At 39.0% G+C, this 21152-nt stretch overlaps 1 protein-coding gene across 1 annotated transcript in view; it reads right to left on the reverse strand.

Moving 5' to 3' along the window:
- Positions 1-21152, reverse strand: part of GALNTL6 (polypeptide N-acetylgalactosaminyltransferase like 6) — a 1248724-nt gene that overhangs the window by 138420 nt on the left and 1089152 nt on the right. Inside the window, exon 8 of the mRNA XM_062212832.1 lies at positions 355-472. Coding sequence (XP_062068816.1) covers positions 355-472 — 118 coding nt within the window. The remainder of the gene's footprint in view (positions 1-354; positions 473-21152) is intronic.

Raw genomic sequence — 21152 nt, forward strand, 5'->3', positions numbered from 1 at the left:
GCAAAAACTTCATTAACTTGATTTATTACATCTTAATGCATCTTAATTCCTCTAAGTTATAAATGCTTTAGAATGAAGGTACTTGTCAGTGGAGCCATAGCCCTGTTGATATACTGAGTTTCTTACCTGCAAAATGGGGAGTTTAATTCCTTTTTGAAAATGGCATGGCTATATCTCACTGAAACATCAGAAGGAAGTAGTTTATCTCATCCAAATGTGTACTTGGGAAGGTGACATGTCTATTGCTGGTGTTAATTCATCTCACAACATACAACACAAGGCACAATGACGATATCCTATCAGAATTGTCAAAATTATGCAGACATAGGTGGGAAGTAGATCTTAGAGACTTACCTTAAAAGAGATTTCATACTGTTCTCCGCCCCAGATTTCTAAACCTGGATCATAGCCACCTAACTCCCAAAACCATTTTCGATCCACAGAAAAGAGACCTCCAGCCATAACAGGAGACCTGTGAAACAAATAAAATAATCTTTAAAGGACTAAGAACATGACAGGCAATGGCATTTTTCTTAGAAAAAAAATCAAACTTCAAGATATATTTTAGTGATCGACTGTTCAAAGCTTGTAGCATTTGTTTCTTTAAGCAAACATTGAGTTCTCATTACGATTTTTTCTGACCTGGAGTGGGTGTGGAGGAGGAATCCTGTGAGCACTGAACTTGTAGTTCTGATTCTATACAACAATGGCCCTGAAGAGCCACATTTGCTTTGTCTGTTTATTATTAGAGATGAATATTTGAAGACTAGTGATTGATACATACAGAAATGTCATTCAATTTTATGGTTGTTCCTCAAATTGAAAAGTAGCATTTACTATCAAAGTATTGAAAATGTTGTTGTAGACAACATCTTTGAATTTCTCAGTGTGACTCATTGAGCATATGTGTCATGCTCAATTTACATGCTATGAAATGGTCAGTTAGAATAAAATAAGCAGCCAGTTAAGTAACAGGCCAATGTTAGAACTTAAACTAGGTCTTTTCCCTTTATATTATTCCTTTTTAGGCCTTCTCTACTGTTCTAGAAGTACTCGTTTTATTTAAGTATGTTTTTCAGATATTGCTCTTGCTAGGATGCATTGTAGTCATGCTGCTCTGCAATCATATTTTTTAAAGATTTTTTTTATTTGAAAGAGTACAGAGAGAGAGGAAAGACACACAGAGATCATCCATCTACTGGTTCACTCTCCAGATGGTCAAAAAGTCCAGGGCTGGGCCAGGCAGAATTGAGGAGCCAGGAGCTTCACTGGGGTTTCCTATGTGGGTGGCAGGGGCCCAAGCACCGGGGCCATCTTCCAGTGCTTTTCCCAGGCTATTAGAAAGGAGCTGAATAGGAAATAAAACACGTGGGACACCAACGGGCACCCATGGGATGCCAGTATTGCAGATGGTGGCTTTATCTGAAGAAATACAACACTGCCCCCTGCAATAGTTTCTATAATCATTGGGTGGGCTGTGCCTTGAAGGTGTTTGCAGTCCAAAGACAATCTTTGGATTTTTTGTGAGTGCTCACTATGTGTTGGGCTATAGGCTAAAATATTTAATGAATCACCTTGATTAACCCTCACAGCAACCGTATGAATATCATCCATATGTAATGTTTGAAGAAACAGCTAGGGCCAGCATTGTGGCACGGTGGTTAAGGTCTCCACCTGAGGTGCATTTGGATGTGTTCTAGCTGCTCCATTTCTGATCCCACTTTCTGCTAATGGCTTGGGAAAAGCAGTGGAAGATCACCCAAGTGGCTTGGGCCCCTGCTATTCATGTAGGAGACCTGGAGGAAGCTCCTGGCTCCTAACTTCAGTCTGGTAGTTGCAGCCAACTGAGGAGGGAACCAGAAAATGGAAGATCTTTCCCTCCCTCTGTTTTTTTTTTAAATAAAATAAAAGAAACAGGTCAACAGACACCCATGTGGGAAAGCTGGCAAAAGCTCCTGGTTCCTGGCTTCAGCCTGGTACAGCCCTGGCTGCTGCAGCAATTTGGGGAGTCAACCAGCTGATAGATGATTTCTTTTTCTGTGTCTCTCCCTCTCTCTGTAACTCCAGCTTTCAAATCAATAAATCAATAAATCTTTTCTTTAAAAATAAGATGTTATTGTATTGGAATCCCCTGGCACGTTTCTAACTCCATCATTTGGGGCAAGTCCGATTGAGCATGCCCCAAATTGTACATCTCCTCCCTCTCTTTTTCCCACTCTTATATTTAACAGGGATCACTTTTCAGTTAAAATTTAAACACCTAAGAATAATTGTGTGTTAATTACAGAGTTCAACCACTAGTACTAGAACAAAAAAAATACTAAAAAGGATAAAGTATTACATTGTACATTAACAGTCAGGACAAGAGCTGATCAAGTCACTGTTTCTCATAGTGTCCATTTCACTTCCACAGGTTTCCCCTTTGGTGCTCAGTTAGTTGTCGCCGATCAGGGAAAACAAATGATATTTGTCTCTTTGGGACTGGCTTAATTCACTCAGCACGATGTTTTCCAGATTCCTCTATCTTGTTGCAAATGACCGGATTTATTGTTTTTGACTGCTGTATAGTATTCTATAGAGTACATGTCCTATAATTTCTTTATCCAGTCTACTGTTGACGGACATTTGGGTTGGTTCCAGGTCTTAGCTATTGTGAATTGAGCTGCAATAAACATTAAGGTGCAGACCTCTTTTTTGTTTGCCAAATTAATTTCCTTTGGGTAAATTCCAAGGAGTGGGATGGCTGGGTTGAATGGTAGGGTTATATTCAGGTTTCTGAGGAATCTCCAGACTGACTTCCATAGTGGCTTAACCAGTTTGCATTCCCACCAACAGTGGATTAGTGTCCCTTTTTCCGGACATCCTCTCCAGCATCTATTGTTGGTAGATTCCAATACAATCCCATCAAGGTGGCATGTACCAATGCCATCTCACTAGTCCAAGTGATCATCTTCAGTTCACAATTGATCACACTGATAGGTCTAAGAGTCAAAGGGATCACACAAACAAGACTAGTGTCGGCGAATACTAACTGATAGAACAAAAAAGGGAGAGAACGATCCAACATGGGAAGCGGGATACACAGCAGACTCATAGAATGGCAGATGTCCTAAATAACACTCTGGCCTCAGAATCAGCCCTTAAGGCATTTGGATCTGGCTCAAGAGCCCATGACAGTATTTTAGGCATGGAAAGCCAAGACACTCTGGAAAAAAAAAAAAAAAAAAGAAGACCTAAATGAAAGATCTCTGCAAATGAGATCCCAGTGGAAAGAACGGGGCCATCAAAGAAGGAGGTACCTTTCTCTGAAGGGAGGAAAGAACTTCCACTTTGACTATGACCCTGTCGGAATAAGATCAAAGTCGGTGAACCCTAAAGGCTTCCATAGCCTTGGCAACTCATGACTAGAGCCTAGGGAGATTACTGACACCATAAACAAGAGTGTCAAATTGTTAAGTCAACAACAGGAGTCACTGTGTGCTTACATCTCATGTGGGATCTGTCCTTAATGGGCTGTCCAATGTGAAGTAATGCTATAACTAGTACTGAAACAGTATTTTATACTTTGTGTTTCTGTGTGGGTGCAAACTGATGAAATCTTTACATAGTATATACTGAATCAATCTCCTGTATATAAAGATAATTGAAAATGAAAAAAAAAAAACAAACAAACCTGGTGTTAAATTGGAAATTGCATAGAAAATTAATCAATTCTTAAAAAAATATCTGGCCGGCGCCGTGGCTTAACAGGCTAATCCTCCACCTTGAGGCGCCGGCACACCGGGTTCTAGTCCCGGTTGGGGCGCCAGATTCTATCCCGGTTGCCCCTCTTCCAGGCCAGCTCTCTGCTATGGCCCGGGAAGGCAGTGGAGGATGGCCCAAGTCCTTGGGCCCTGCACCTGCATGGGAGACCAGGAGAAGCACCTGCTCCTGGCTTCTGATCAGCGAGATGCGCTGGCCGCAGCGGCCATTGGAGGGTGAACCAACGGCAAAAAGGAAGACCTTTCTCTCTATCTCTCTCTCTCACTATCTACTCTGCCTGTCAAAAAAAAAAAAAATCATGTAGGATCTCTGTCCTTAATGTGCTGTACATTGTGATTTAATGCTATAATTAGTACTCCAACAGTATTTTTCACTTGTGTTGCTATGTGAGGGCAAACTGTTGAAATCTTTCCTTAATATGTACTAAACTGATCTTCTGTATATAAAGAGAATTGAAAATGAATCTTGATGTGAATGGAAGGGGAGAGGGAGCGGGAAAGGGGAGGGTTGCGGGTGGGAGGGAAGTTAATGGTGGGGGGGAAGCCATTGTAATCCATAAGCTGTACTTTGGAAATTTATATTCATTAAATAAAAGTTTAAAAAAATAATTATTTCAGTTTAGGAATATTTTTGAAGGTATAGACTCTATGCAGATGGTAAGATTATAAGATTACAAGAAGAGAGGTTTGTTTTTCCTGCTAGGAAAGTGAGCAGAATTCAGAAAATAACAAGGAAACTCATGTTATTTTTATTTTGTAAGAAATATCCAAGAATCAGATGTGCCTTCCTTTATTCCTTTCTCCAATAGCCTAATCTGTTCCCCTTTTCCACCCATGGCTCTTTAGAGTGGAATTCAACTGTACCTGGAAGTCTCCAGGACTGTAACATTTATTGGGTACAGTTCCCAAGTGAACACATTACCACTATGCACCTTTGCTTCTGTGGGGCTTGCTTAAAAGCTACCAGAAATTCTCAATCCTATTCAGTCTGAACCCAAAATAGAAAGATCCCAAATTATACACACATTCTCATTTGACTGCATAAAACATAAGACCAAAGTGCATCAAATTTTATATTGCTCAGAATGATATGTCAAAGCTGGAATTATCACAGGTATAATGATATAGATACTGGGCAAAAGAAGTCATAAATTAATTTTTAAAATTGTAAGTTATTTGTTGGAAACACAATAATCTTGTTTTCTTTTTTTCACTTATTTAAAAAATTTGGGTTTTTTGTCTTTTTTATTATTTTTAAAGGAATTTATTAATACATTAGGTCAGGGTCACAGTAAATGCATGATAATTATAATTGCTACAACACAATTCACATCAATTCTCAGATTAATATGATATTAATACAAAGAGAATAGATTTAGTGTAGCTCAGATACAATTCTATGAATATAATGACACTCCCTTCCTCCCTCCTATTCCGTCCTTCCTTTTTTTTCTTTAATTTTTAATTTTTGAGGTAACATTAATTATGATTATAGTAAAATGCTTACTGCTCCAGTAAGTGAAGAGTTCAATATATAAACAAGTAAAAAGACAGCTGGCGCTGCAGCTCACTAGGCTAATCCTCTGCCTGCGGTGCCGGCACACTGGGTTATAGTCCCAGTTGGGGTGCCGGTTCTGTCCCAGTTGCTTCTCTTCCAGTCCAGCTCTCTGCTGTGGCCCAGGAAGGCAGTGAAGGATAGCCCAAGTCCTTGGGCCCTGCACCCGCATGGGAGACCAGAAGGAAGCACCTGGCTTCTGGCTTGTGATCGGCGTAGCGCTCTGGCTGTAACGGCCATTTGGGGGTGAACCAACGGAAGGAAGACCTTTCTCTCTGTCTCTCTCTCTCACTGTCTAACTCTGCCTGTCAAAAAAAAAAAAAAAAAGTAGAAAGACTGTAATTCCTTGGGAATATAAGCAAGGGTAAGGGCTATAAACAATAATCAAATGAAAAGATGTCTATTTCTGTCATATGTAGTAAATTTTAAAATAATCTCTGATCATTAAAACTATAGTAGTATATCATTCTTTTTTTGTTGTTATTTCTGCCCCTCCCCATAACTTCCCCCCAACCCGCAACCCTCCCATCTCCCAGTACATCATTCTTAATCATTGGTTTGACGAAGATGTAAAACAAAGTTTGACAAAGTTGTATTTGCAGCAACACTGATACATACAGAGATTTATTTCGTTTTTTGAGTTTCTTTTTAAATTTTAACTCCCACATATAAGGAATAATATGTGGTATTTACTTTTATGTGTCCAACTTATGTCACTTAACATGATGTCCTCCAATTGCATCCATTTTGATGCAAATGGAAGAATTTCAAAATAATATTTTAATGATTTTATTAAAAAATCCATGCAGCATATTTTAGGTTAATTTGAAGCATGACAAATTTAAATAAACACTCTTTACCTTTACTCATGTTTCTACCAAACATCAAATAAACTAATATCTCCTGGCTCAGTTGGTGTGAATGGTAAAAATCAGATTTACTTATGTATTCATTTATATTTGCTATGAATCTTTAAAAGTTTTAATTTCATTATATTAGTTGTTTGAAAAGAGAGAGAGAAAGAGAAATGTCTCTTCTGCTGGTTTACTCTCAAATGCTTACAGCAGACAGGGCTGGGCCCAGCCAAAGCCAGGAACCTGAAACTATCTGGGTCTACATTGGTGGGAAGCTAGAGTCAGAAACTGCAGCTGAGAAGCAAGCTCAGGTACTCTATCTGGGATGAGTGCATCTTACTTGCTAGGTCAAACACCTGCTCCTATCTTTTAAAATTATTTGTGTCTTTATACTTAAAGTGGTTATTCTGTGGGCAACATATATTTGCATCTTGCTATTAAACTGGTTAAGTTAGAACACTTTTAATATGATTATTCATGTGGTGAGGTTTAAATGTATCATCATCCTCTGTGTTTTCAATTAGTTCCAGCTATTATTTTTTTTCTCCCTTGTTCTTCATTCTTTTTGATTAGCTGAGTATATTCTGTGATTATATTTAATATCCTTTTATAATTATTTAATAAATGTTTTGTTATTTTAGTGGTTGCTTTGTTATTATAATGGTTTATAGCATACATCATTATTTTATCACTGTTGTCCTGTGAATGATATTATACATCTGCGCCTATCTTATGAAAATCTATTCATAATTTGCTCATATTTCTTTTCCTCCACCTTTGTACTTTGTTATCATACGTTTTGCTTTTATATATGTTATAAATCCTAAATTATGCTGCTAACATTTTTAAGTAGTCATCTTTCAAAAGGACTCAAGTAAGATTTTATCGTGAAAACTTTTTATATGTATATATGAAATTATATTAGGTGCACCATTTCTACATTTTGTTGGATTTAAGTGGCTCTGAAGAAAATATAATATTGCAGTATATCTTGAACAACTGAGTTTGATTGAAATTCCTAACCCAACACAAAAAGAATTAACTGCTGTGAATTGTTGTACTGAAGTCAAAATAAATGTGTTCCACATATGATAAAGATTAAAATTTTTAATGTATCATTGTTTTCCCCAGAGGAAATAAAGAACAGGTTATTATTTTTAACATGCTCTTCTACTGTCTCTTTTCCATTTTAAATAAGTACTAATTTCTTGAAATTCTCCCCATTGGTCCTATATCTCACAATTTCTCATTTGTTTATGATCATATTCATTGGTTTCTTTGAAAAAATGCTTGCTACTTTTGTTCCCCTGGCAGTGTTAGCATACTGTTGACTATTGTAATGTGGTTCTGTGTCTGTCTAACTTTTAACATATTTATGAGTTGTATGAATATTGCTCATAATATCACAAATCTGGCTTTGTGCTTTTCTATTAAAAACACTTGTCATGCCTTTTAAAATTAATGTGACTGTGAAGCAAAACTTTATGCCTTTTAAAAGTAATGTCACCATGGAACACTATGTTACTACTGAAGATTCTTTATTCTTCATGTCATAGAAATATGTGACTCTTCTGCATACTTAATGGAAATCAATTTCTTATTTTATATTAAGCTTACTGAAGTAGGTAACAAATTCAATTTCCTTTTTATATTTGGTAGACCAGTTTCTTTTCTATAGCAATTTTTGTAATTTAAACTTTGCTGAATTTTAAGTTAATGAAGCCCAGTGTAAAAGTGCATTAAACACATTCTTATTTGATACCAGTGAAAAACTCTTTATGGTCTCATCTGCAAATTCATTTTTTTAAAATGCACAGTGGAGTATCTTCTCTAAACCAATGTGTGGTGCTTCATGCTTGGAGCTTCATCCTGTGATTCCCATGGCTTTCTAAGGAGTTGTTGATCTTTCTAATATTCTCTATTTCACGCATTGACTCTTTATCTCATATGAATACTTTCTCTCATATATGAATACTTTCCCCAGGATATTTCTGGGCTACTTCCTATTTTTTCAGGCCAAGGGTATTACTTCAAATTTTAATACATCTTGTGTAATCCTTAGGGCCTTAGGGTCAGAATAACAAAAACCATGACATTATAGTCTAAGGTAAATATACATAAAAGAAATTTATTTAAAAAATCTAATGATAATTCAAGCTAATAAATTTGGCCTCTGAGAAAACAATTTGGCTCTCAATTTTCATTCATTTCAGTGGCTACAGTGAGAATACTGAACATGTGAGTGCTACGTGAATTTGATCAGATATGAAATGGCACAATTTCTGTGAGGATTCAGTCAATCCAAGTCAGTCAACATAAAGATGACCCACATTTTTTTTATTATATAAACAGAAATTTTCAGTTGGCTTATGGCTCAGAGAGAGAGAGATCCCATTCATTCATTTACCCTACCAAAGCCTGCAGCAGCATAACCATGTCTAGTCGAACTGCTTTCACAGGGAGAAGGCTGGCAACAATCGGAAATGACTTCAGGTACCAGGGTAGAAAAGCATGTGTAAACTTGTTTCTAAGTACAAGGTTAAAATACCTGAGCATTTCCAGGAACCTAAAAAAACCTAGTGGTTATGCTCTTTTGAGTGTGACCTCCTCGGGAGAGTTTCCCAGGAACCTATGCCTGGTACCATGTATCTTGTCCTGTATTTGTGCTCCGAAGTCACAGTGTTCATGCTCAGAGATTCACAAAGTCTTTCAACAACACTACTCTTTCAGCTTCTAAAAAATTAATCTTGTCCTTCAAAGGGGCCACCACCTAGTTCCTCAAGCCATACAGGGGGCAGAGGCCAATCCATCACCTTGAGATTCTCCTTATTGCTTTTTGCTCCTCTCTGTTCCCTAAACTCTTCCCTAATTCTTTATCTTAAAAAAACTGCCAACTCTATACATGCTGATACCTGTAAGAGGTGCCCAGATAATTCCAGCCCATCAATATAATCAATCTCCAAATTCTAATTTAGGATTCACAAAGGCACTTTCCATCTCTTGCATAGAATACAGACCAGAATTCACAGCATTGTTAAGATAGGGAACTGCAAAAGCCCCCTGTGTCCCACTTCATTTGTCTTCAAATATGACCTTCATCCCTTCCTAAATTCTGTATTTGGACATAGAGGAATCTGTTAGATCCTTACACAAGTGCTGATGAGTGTACACACCTTGGTCCTAGCTCTGCATCTTGCTTCTATTCTTTTTTTAAACACTTATTTATTTATTTTGAAAGTCAGAGTTAACCTAAAGAGAGATATAGAGGGAGAGAGGAAGGTAGAGGGGGAGGAGGGAGGGAGGGAGAGAGAGGGGGAGAGGGAGGGATGGAGGGAGGGAGAGAGGTGAGGGAGGAGGAGGAGAAGGAGGGAGGGAGGGAAGGAGGGAGGGAGGGAGGGAGAGAGAGAGAGAGAGAGAGAGAGAGACCTTCCATCTGCTGGCAATACCCGCTGCACCACAATGCCTGCCCCTTGTCTTTATTCTTGTCTCTGAGGTTTTACATTTCCTCATTCTCTCCATCCAGCATTGGAAGAGGCCTTCCTCCATTTCTCTCCTACTCCCTAGTCCAGGCTCTTATCACTCCCACCAACACTGACATCAAAAGGAACACAGCAATGATTTGAAATGGCAGAGCAAGTCACTTGTTTCATTAGTAACTGAAGACTATTCAGAAGCTAAAAATCCCCAGTGCAGAGTGGGGAGTCTCTCTTCCTGGATACAAATATAACTTTCTATTCATGGGATAAATGCTGGTTATTAAAATCTAAGCTTGGATGAAACTGCAGGAAAGCTTGTTTTATTCTTCATTTATTTAATAAACATTTGACAGTTTCTTCACATGAAAACATTACCCCTTCATCTTAGTAAGGAATGCAAAATATGTTTTTTTCTCTTCAGCACTGATTGCAGCTCAATGGCAATTTGTCTCATTTCCTAACATTCTATATCATGACAGAATTTACTGAATGTGGCATAGATTTTTAATGCCTCTTACCAATCCTTTGATTTTTAATGAATCCATTTGTACATCTACACTCTGCTTAATGATAGTAATTCCTTAAAAACATAGCAGAACAAAAGAAAACTGGGTCTGCGGGAAAGAGTTATTATGTAAAAAGCCTATAACTGTGAGTGTGTATGGATTTCAGAATTTTTTGAGCCAAAATAAATTTAGTTTTAATTCTGTCCCCATGAACTTTTTGAAGCACCCCTGTATAATTTATTTTAAAAAGCTAGATAAAAGCATCATGGTGTATAATCCTCTAGGTCAAAGCTGTCCACAAGGAAGTTTCACCTGTCCACATATGGCAGGGAAAAAAGCACACTCATTGCACTCTATTTCTCTATCTCTCTCATATTCTGGTGGCTTTCAAATATACCCACAAATCCTTAAAGCCTCTTTTCTTTGAAAATTGGAGTCTATGTCCCTAGTATTGAATCTGAGTGGAATTCTGGCTGTTCTGTACCACAGAGTACAACAGAAGTGGCTCCCTGAGACTTCCAGGGTGGTTTAGAAAAAGTCAAGCAACCTTTGTCTGGTTTGTCAGACTATTTGACCATGGAGCTCTTGGTTACTACATGAGAACACAGTATCCTTTAAAGCCACCAAATGAGGGAGGTACAGAATGTGAGGGTCTTTGTTAACATATCAAGGGGCATGAATTTGATTTGTTAGAACTTTTGCATCACAGTGACTGATGGATGCAGGAAAGTTTTCTAGCAAAAATGCATGTCCACACAAAGTTCTATGTGAAGATTCAAGGATATTATAACTATTCCTGGAAGCCCAAACCAAGAAGGTTTATAAATCTCTGGTTAATAATTTCGGTAGGGGCCGGCACTGTGGCATAGCAGGTAAAGCCGCCGCCTGCAGTGCCGGCATCCTATATGGATGCCGGTTTGAGTCCTGGCTACTCCACTTCCGATCCAGCTCTTTGCTATGCCTGGGAAAGCAGTGGAAGATGGCCCAAGTTCTTTGGCCCCTTCACCCACGTGGGAGACCCGGAAGAAGCCCTTGGCTCCTGGCTTCGGATTGGCGCAGCTCTGGCCATTGCAGCCAACTGGGGAGTGAACCAGCGGATGCAAGACCTCTCTCTCTCTTTCTCTCTGCCTCTCCTTCTCTCCCTGTGTAACTCTTTCAAATAAATAAATAAATAAATCTTTAAAAAAATAATCTCAATAGACAACAAGTAACTGGATAATGCTGAAGAATTTAAATAAGGACAATACTATGTTCAGATATTTTGTTTTTCTTTTTTTTTTTCTTTTTATTTTTTGACAGGCAGAGTGGTTAGTGAGAGAGAGACAGAGAGAAAGGTCTTCCTTTTTGCCGTTGGTTCACCCTCCAATGGCCGCTGCGGCCGGCGCACTGCGCTGATCCGAAGCCAGGAGCCAGGTGCTTCTGGTCTCCCATGCGGGTGCAGGGCCCAAGGACTTGGGCCATCCTCCACTGCCTTCCCGGGCCATAGCAGAGAGCTGGCCTGGAAGAGGGGCAACCGGGATAGAATCCGGTGCCCCAACCGGGACTAGAACCCCGTGTGCCGGCGCTGCAAGGCGGAGGATTAGCCTGTTAAGCCACGGCGCCGGCTCAGATATTTTGTTTTTCATAGAGTACTGTAGTATACAGTATGGTAGTGAAATCGGACAAGACCCCCTAAAATTCACACTAAAATGTGGCCCCTTAAAGTCCCATAGAAATGCTAGCTGGGGTGCCACATGTACTACCAGAATTTGGGGTGCCTTACGATTTCACCATGGGCTTATTACTAAATCTCTGATATTAATAAGCCCAAGAGGGTTCTTGCCTAATATTTAGAGAAGAATTCTAAATACTGGCACAGATAAACAAGGCAGCATGGTACGTTTTGAGCTTTCATTTAGTAAGAAAGGTGCATAGGAGAGTGAGAGCTTTATTTAGGAGAGAGAAGCGAATGGGGGTTCATACCGAGCACCAGGAAGCAGCCACGTGGATGAGCATCTAGGCCAGGAAGCCTAGAGCACATGGCCCGAAGGCCATGTGCCCTGGAGGTGCCGGGTTACAGCAAGCCCCTTTCTAGCAAGAAGCCAGGGAGAAAGAGCAGAGAGCTGGGCACACTGTGCCCCAGGCTTTTAACCCACTCCAAAGGGGAGTGGTCAATTAACCTGATTGGCTGATGGGCACCCCGGTACGGCCAGGTAGGGGTATGAGGCCACACAAGGGCATGGCAAAGGCATCAGGTAGGAGTATGAGGTCACACAGGGGCGTGGTCTTCCAGTTCACAAATCCGATCAACTCCAACCTGTATGCCTGCCTACTTCAGTAGTATAGAGGAAAGAGTTGAGGGTGACAACACCAGGGCAGAGAGCTCAGTTATCAGGTGGAGGCAAAAGGTAAGAAGGGATGAATCATTTGTGCTAGTATTGTGGAAACAAAAATGGATGGGATAGGCCGGCGCCACAGCTCACTTGGCTAATCCTCTGCAGGCACCCCGGTTGGGGCGCTGGATTCTATCCCGGTTGCTCCTCTTCCAGTCCAGCTCTCTGTTGTGGCCCGGGAAGGCAGTGAAGGATGGCCCAAGTCCTTGGGCCCTGCACCCGCATGGGAGACCAGAAGGAAGCACCTGGCTCCTGGCTTCTGATCGGCTCAGTGCACTGGCTGTAACGGCCATTGTGGGTGGTGAACCAACGGAAGAAAGACCTTTCTGTCTCTCTCTCTCTCTCACTGTTTAACTCTGCTTGTCAAAAAAAAAAAAAAAAAAAATGGGTGGGATAAAGGGTTGAGAGGTAACATTGGCTCAGTGACTGATGTGCATAGGCGGAGCAGGAAGGTAGGAAGGGAGGGAAGACTGCAGGTAGTTAAGTTGTCCAATAAAAGACAATAACATGAAAAGCAAGTTATTTAAATGGATATTTCTGCATTTTTCCTCATTTAAGGTTTTACTACATTGTAGGAAATCCTGCATTTTTAGGGGAAGGTATTTACATCAAGGTTCAAGTATGTCAGTTTAGAAATCTTAAGATGTATAATGTTTAAAATAATTGTGATGTGCAGAAGATAATTAGAATAAGCATTCATTAATTTGTACTACCTTAAGGGAAGCCCAGTCAAAAATCATCAAAATCACAAATGTAGGATTTTTTTTCACTCATATTCTTACCCTAAAAATACCCTGAAAAAATTGGTTTTTTTCCCCCCACAATCACATAATTACTTCCAATTTCTGCCCTGCAAATTAGCATGGAAGGTCCATGTGGTCAAACTCTATTTAACTTCCTATGACCACTATTGACAAAAATCAGTTACTACGGTGGAAAAGAATCTCTGTTTCCTTTTGTTTAGAAAACACTGAACTTTACTAGTTTCTCCTAGCTGACCATTGTGTCATTGGCTTTGAGGGGTGATTTTTGAGCATCACTTCCTAAGTTTTACAAAACACACACACACACACAGGCTCACACATACACACACTGAGTGACACTGGCATTGGAGAATATAGACCCTACTCTCCACTTTGTTGAGCTAGACAGTGTGAATGGGAAGGTCTAAAGCTTATCACATTTCCCTCACTGACAAACTATGAAAAAGGAAAGAAGGAAAAGTGACTCAGTACCATCATGTCCAGAGGGCTTTCCTGCCAGGTCCACTGCCTGCTTGGGAGGAACAGGATATCAGAGGGTGCACAAACCTCTTCCCATCAGGGCACATCTATCTATCACCATGGAGTTTCTTCAACCAGGTGCACAGATATTCAACTCTCCTGGCAGCCAGTTTTAATGTTCAGGAATGTGGAGAGGGTTGGATAATGGGCATCATTAGAATAGAGAGGGATAAAAACGAGGAGTCAGGAGTTGTTTTAGAAATCCTGGCTGTGATCCTGGTACCAGAAGAAACTGAAGAATTACTGGAAGAAACTTCATGAGGAGAGGGGAAACCTTTCTTCAACACTCCCCTTCTTTTTTTTTTTTTTCTTTTTCTTTTTCATATTTTTAGTTGTAGTCTCCTACCTCTGTGAGCGTGTTTCTGGGCCTGACCGAAATATGCTTGGAAATTATTTTTAAAGAATATCCAAACTTGGGGCTGGTGCTGTGGTATAGCCACCACCTGCAGTGCCAACATCCCATATGGGCACCGGTTCGAGACCCGGCTGCTCCACTTCCGATCCAGCTCTCTGTTATGGCCTGGGAAAGCAGTGGAGGATGGCCCAAGGCCTTGGTCGCCTGCACCTGCATGGGAGACCTGGAAGAAGCTCCTGGCTCCTGGCTTTGGATCAGTGCAGCTCTAGCCATTGTGGCCAATTGGGAGGTAAACCAGTGGATGGAAGACTCTCTCTCTCTGCCTCTCCTTCTCTGTGCTATTCTTTCACATAAATAAATAAATAAATAAAATATTTTTAAAAATATCCAAACTTAATGCCAATGTATTAAAACACACTCAGTTGTCCTTGTGTGTTTTGCAATTTTTTTTGAGCATTAAATTCCTTTCTTTTTGAAGGTTTTATTTTATTTTTTAATTGAGGTGATCGATTTGTAATTTGCTTTTATTTGGTCCAGAAAATACTGTACATGTTTCCACAGAATTTATTCTGTGATAGCTTCCAAGTGGGTATTTTTTCTTTTTGTAATTTTGGTCACACTTCTCTAATAGCCCTGAAATGAATTTATCCATGTACCTGTAACCAGGTTAAAGATTCATCATCAGTAAAACAGCTGTCTTTGCTGTAGGCTTGTCTGAGATGTTTAGATGGATATCTCTAAAACCACAGCAGGATCTGCTTTGTTCTACAGCTCCTGTTGTCCTGTGACTTGTTCTGTTGCAGCTAAAATTTTTGAGGAGCAAAGCATTTCATTTTATATCAAATCTATAAAACTATTCCTCATAAAAGGGACCAAAGAATGAAACTCACACAGGCCCAGGGCCAAAGTGAAAGAATATTACTTGAAATCGTTTGGTACTATAAAATACGGAAGAAATGGATTCTTTGTTCTGATATAATAAAAAGAAGACTATAAAGTTTTAAATCCACCTGTAACAAAAATATGTACAATTACAGCAGGAAAGGTACAATATAGAAATTGGTTCAAATAGTAGGAACTCTTTGGTTGCTTAAGTTTCTATGCTTCTTAAATCCTGGAGACACTGGGATTTCTGTCTTTTTTTAGACATCTGATGAGGATGATGACAGGAAAGATTACCTGGACCTTCATACTTCAGAAAAAATACCAGGTTGTGTGCACTGGGGGAAGGGAAAGGAACTAGGAAATGAAAGAGGTAATGAAGAACAATGCAGTTGGTTAGTGAGTGGTCTGCTTATTTATCCTGTTTGCTTGGATGAGTCTTTCCAGAGTCTAAGAAGAGATGGTCAACACTCTGTGAATGCATTATTGCCTGGTTCATTATTGATTAGTTTGTGTTCTAGAGTGGAGGGTAGAGTCACAGGAACCAAACAGAATGAGAATGGAGGAAGGATTTGTTCCCAGAGGAATCAGGATGTACCTACCAGAAGACGGTAAAAGGATACTGGTTGGGCCACAAACAAACGTACATTATAGGGCCTTTGCTCACAAATAATTGCAACTTAGCCAACACTGGAAATAAATGCACACTGCATTGAGAGTAAGCAGTAAGGACTGAGCACAGATTAGTACATTAAGCATAGACATGAGCACCAAACTAAGAAGATTCAAGCCTCTTCTTTATAGTCTACCTTTGGAAAAAATTACTTATTCTCCATGACTTAGTTTCCTTGATTGTAAAATGAGACTAATAATAATATGTAACACCCATTTTGTCATAATATTAGTTTATGCAAGGAACCAAGATTTATGCCTGGCTCATAATGAGCTCTCCAGCAACACTGACTGTTGCCATTATGTTAACAGTTTGTGGAGGATCTGAAGATAGGTAACATTTACTTACAGCCAGAGAACTAGTCCATGTGAAATCACTTTTTTCTCCTACATGATTACAAAAGCTGGATTTTTAGCATTCCGTAACTTTATACTTGTTTTTGTGGGGAGTATTTTTCATAGATAACTTCTATTCATTTAAGGGAATAAACATCACCAGATTTATCAAGCCAGGCATAGTTTGTCTGAATTTGTCACTCACCAGCAGTCCAACCTGTACTAAAAGTGCTTCCTTCCTTCCTTCTTCCCAGTCTGGGTCCTGTCCTTCTCAGAGCAATGCCTTCAACCATGGACTTAAGCCAGGGTGTGGGTGTGGGTTATTTTACACACTAGTGATATGATGTAATTACCTTAATTTATTTATTTCACTAAAATGCTCACCTTATTCTTTATGTTTTGGCCTAACAGATTCTTAAATATCAGACTGAAAATTATTCAAAACATTATACATGTATATCAAGGCAAGTCATCCAAATACAGTGTAATTCTTTAGATCATATTTAACATATTTTCTGTGATGAGATGAATCCCTGGTCTTACATCTTCCAATAACCCCAATTCATTTTAACAGATCTGAATTTATTCCATTCTATACCCTTCTACTCCACTCCATTCTATTCATTCATCAAATTTATAGCATGCTGAAAGGTATAGTGGAAATTAAAAGCTACAAGAGAAGTGTGACATATAGTTTTAAAGGTGGAATTTGGCTAGCAAATAGTAGGACTGTTGAAAAGTATATCAAGTAGGTAGTCTTACTATTTAGTAGCTCTGGGTAACTGGCTGTTCTAGGATCCCCACAAAAATGAAAATTCATATAACCTAACCACATTCTCTTGCATGCTTTCAGTTATCTATAGATATTATCTATTGATTACTTATAAAGCCTAACAGAATGTAAATAGTTTTTATACTGTATTGTTTAGGGAATAATTATAATAAAAAAGGTCTGTACATGTTTAGTACAGTTATTTTTTAGAACACTTTCAATCTATGGTTGGATGAATCCATGGATGCAGAACCCACAGATAGGCACAGCTGACTGCCCTTCCAAGTTAGCTCTTCAATGGTCTTAAGAAGTGTGCTAAAACAGTCACATGACTTTGGTCCTAGACTTTTCTGGTGCTCCACTCAGACTCCTTTTTTCTGCTCTAACACCCCTTCGCCAGGCCCTGCTCTTGTTCTGAGAACAGCTCACAGTTTTCTCACCTTTGCACAACTGCCTTTGTCTGAAGGCAGCTGCCTTACCCAGAAAAGCCTGGGAGCTCATTCTGTGCTAACCTATGGGGTGGCCACTGACAGGCTGACATGAAGCTGATGAAGGCTGTCCAGTTTTTCCTTTGGTGGGTCAGCTCTGCATGAAGTTTATGCTCCAGACTCCTCTGGTTCAGGCTCTATACCCTTCTTGACTCCATCTGTTTTTTGTTTTGTTTTGTTTTGTTTTTGATCCTGTCCCTCCTTTTCTCTTTCAGCTCTTCCCTGAAGCACAGTATCTCAAGACATCTAATGCCTCTTAATCCTTGCCTCAATTTTCCAGAAAGCTCCACCTAAGTCAATTTCTTTACTGTTTGCTTATTCTAGGGATTTACATTAGGAGGCATCGACTTACATTAGTCATCATTTTAAATTTATCTCCTGAGAGATTTTGTTATTTTAAGCTTACTAGTGGCCAGAAAGTATTTGCACTAGAATTCTTCTCTCCTGAATATCAGACTTAGAAGACAGAGAACAGGAAAGGAAACAGGCAAACCAAAGAAAAGAAGAAGAAATTAGAAATCTAAAAAATATTGTCGGGAATCTACAGGATACTATTAAAAAACCCAACATTCGGGTTCTAGGAGTTCCTGAAGGCATGGAGAGGGAGAAAGGATTAGAAGGCATTTTCAGTGAGATACTAGCAGAAAACTTCCCAGGTTTGGAGAAGGACAGAGGCATCTTAGTACAGGAAGCTTATAGAACCCCTAATAAACATGACCAAAAGAGATCCTCACCACGACATGTTGTAATCAAACTCACCACAGTGAAACATAAAGAAAAGATCCTAAAAGGTGCAAGAGAGAAACCTCAGATCACTCTTAGAGGATCTCCAATTAGACTCACAGCAGACTTCTCATCAGAAACCCTACAAGCTAGAAGGGAATGGCGAGACATAGCCCAGGTACTAAGAGAGAAAAACTGCCAGCCCAGAATACTATATCCTGCAAAGCTCTCATTTGTGAATGAAGGTGAAATTAAGACTTTTCATAGCAAACAGAAACTGAAGGAATTTGTTGCCACTCATCCTGCCCTGCAAAAGATGCTTAAAGATGTGTTACACACAGAAACACAGAAACATGGTCACCAATATGAAAGAAGGTAAAGGAAGGAAACCTCACAGCAAAAGATCACAGGAAGCTCAATTTCTCTTTGACATAGAATTAAACTCTGATGCTCTGTTAAAGCAATGTGTTAAAGTAATCTATTATGTTCTCTTGATGTCTGTTCAATTCTAATTGTTCAAAAACAGCTGAATTTTTATTAAGAGCTATGGGTTATTTAAATATGTGCTTTTTTCAAAAATTTGAATAATCACCTTGTAACAATGATCAAATTTGGTCTATGTTATGTCATGATTTTAAGAAATCTTATTTCAACCAGATATTTTGGATTTTGAGCCTTCTTGGCATTCTTGACAGGCATTCAAAAAATCAAAGTTTCAAACAATCTGGTCTCTAAAATTTCCAGTAAATCCTGGACTTTGGTTTTTCCAGTTTGGGCCCAACTGAAAAAATCGAAGGACCTATGTCTCTCATCTTATAGAGACACCAACTAATCAGTCTATTTGGAGTATATTAGAAGGACTGTCAAGATGTGATGTGGTACCAGACTTTAAGTTTTTATAATGGAAAATGCTATTAATACAAATGTTTGAGAATTAAAAAGTCTAATGATCTTGTGTTACTAGACATGATAGTTATCTTAATGAGAAAGCCCCAGAGGCTTAAAGGGTTAAATACTTGTAAAATCCTACAGGTGCTTTCAAAAATACTGTGAAGTAAGCAAGTGCCTCTTGTTGGTTGATGAGTTTATAATTTTAAACATGGCGACTTAAAGTCTTTTGTCATCCACAGTTATATATGATGTGCTGCTCATAAAACTAAAGCGTTGTTGGTTCTGTGTTTAGCTGTCCTCCTATAGGTTCCTATGGACTTTTTCCAGCCACTTCTATTGTATTCAGTACTTTGGGATGGCTCTGTAAACAGATGAAGCCAATAATGTATTAACAGTACCAACTGAGAGAAAGTATGGTTAACTGAGGTTACTAAAAAGAAAAAGCAATTCAAATCAATTGGCAATCTACAAAAAGAGTTAAAGATTTTAAAAGCTATTATTAAAATTGCTATATTGGGCTATTATGCTATATTATATGTGTCTACATATTGTATGTCCACATGGGGAAATTTTATTAAGAGTTTTATTTTAAATGGCTTATAGATAAGATTGTCCATAAATTTAAGCTGCTAAAATCAATCAAAGATACATTTTAATTTGTGGGACCTGAATCTGTGTATCATATGTTTTAAACGTGTTGGTAGAAAGAAACTAAAAACATTTTAGATGGTTGTGCTTAAGTTTACTGGCTAAACAAACTACACCATGTTAGATATTTAAGAGGTGTTTTCAAATACATGATTCTTAAAATTTATAGAAGGCATTGGACCTTCTGGTAAATGTTTTCTTAAGTTGTTATCTAATGGTTGAAACGGTTTGCTAAGTATTCATGTGATATTGCTATTGTCAGCAAGCGATCTAGGACTTGCTCCCTCATTTCTCTATTCTAAGCCCAACTTGTTCTTTCATTTCTCTATTCTCTTCAAGGTAGGAAACTAATTCTATTATGAAGGAATCTGTAGGATGCACAATTTAATCTTTAGGCCTTATAAAAGAGATGGCTAACATTTTTCTGCAATAGCATAGCCAAAATAAGAACTCAAATAATAATCTCATAGCGGGGGGCGGAGCCAAGATGGCGGATAGTGAGGACGTGTGCCTTAGTTTGGGAAAATAAACTCTCATAAAAGTGGAATTACTGTAGCCTCAGGAAAAGACTCAAAAAAAAAAAAAACTGCAGAGGAGACGCTTCCGGACCTTGTGGATGAGACACGGAGGACTTACAGGGAACCCACCGCGTGGAAAACCAACCGAGACGAGCCGAGCGGGAGAGGAGCCAGAGCCACAGAATCTCGCCAGCGCGGGAACGGAGGGGACCCAAAGAACTCTACTAAGAGACTGCTGGAACTCATCGAAGAGTTTGGCAAAGTAGCAGGATATAAAATCAATGCACAAAAATCAACAGCCTTTGTATACACAGGCAATGCCACGGCTGAGGAAGAACTTCTAAAATCAATCCCATTCACAATAGCTACAAAAACAATCAAATACCTTGGAATAAACTTAACCAAAGACGTTAAAGATCTCTACGATGAAAACTACAAAACCTTACAGAAAGAAATAGAAGAGGATACCAAAAAATGGAGAAATCTTCCATGCTCATGGATTGGAAGAATCAACATCATCAAAATGTCTATCCTCCCAAAAGCAATTTATACATTCAATGCAATACCCATCAAGATCCCGAAGACCTTCTTCACAGATCTAGAAAAAATGATGCTGAAATTCATATGGAGACACAGAAGACCTCGAATAGCCAAAGCAATCCTGTACAACAAAAACAAAGCCGGAGGCATCACAATACCTGATTTTAGGACATACTACAGGGCAGTTGTTATCAAAACAGCATGGTACTGGTACAGAAACAGATGGATAGACCAATGGAACAGAATAGAAACACCAGAAATCAATCCAAACATCTACAGCCAACTTATATTTGACCAAAGATCCAAATCTAATCCCTGGAATAAGGACAGCCTATTCAATAAATGGTGCTGGGAAAATTGGATTTCCACGTGCAGAAGCTTGAAGCAAGACCCATACCTATCACCTTACACAAAAATTCACTCAACATGGATTAAAGACTTAAATCTACGACCCGAAACCATCAAATTATTAGAGAGCATTGGAGAAACCCTGCAAGATATAGGCACAGGCAAAGACTTC

This window comes from Lepus europaeus, chromosome 16 (assembly GCF_033115175.1).
Source record: "Lepus europaeus isolate LE1 chromosome 16, mLepTim1.pri, whole genome shotgun sequence".
Classification (NCBI taxonomy): Eukaryota; Metazoa; Chordata; class Mammalia; order Lagomorpha; family Leporidae; genus Lepus; species Lepus europaeus.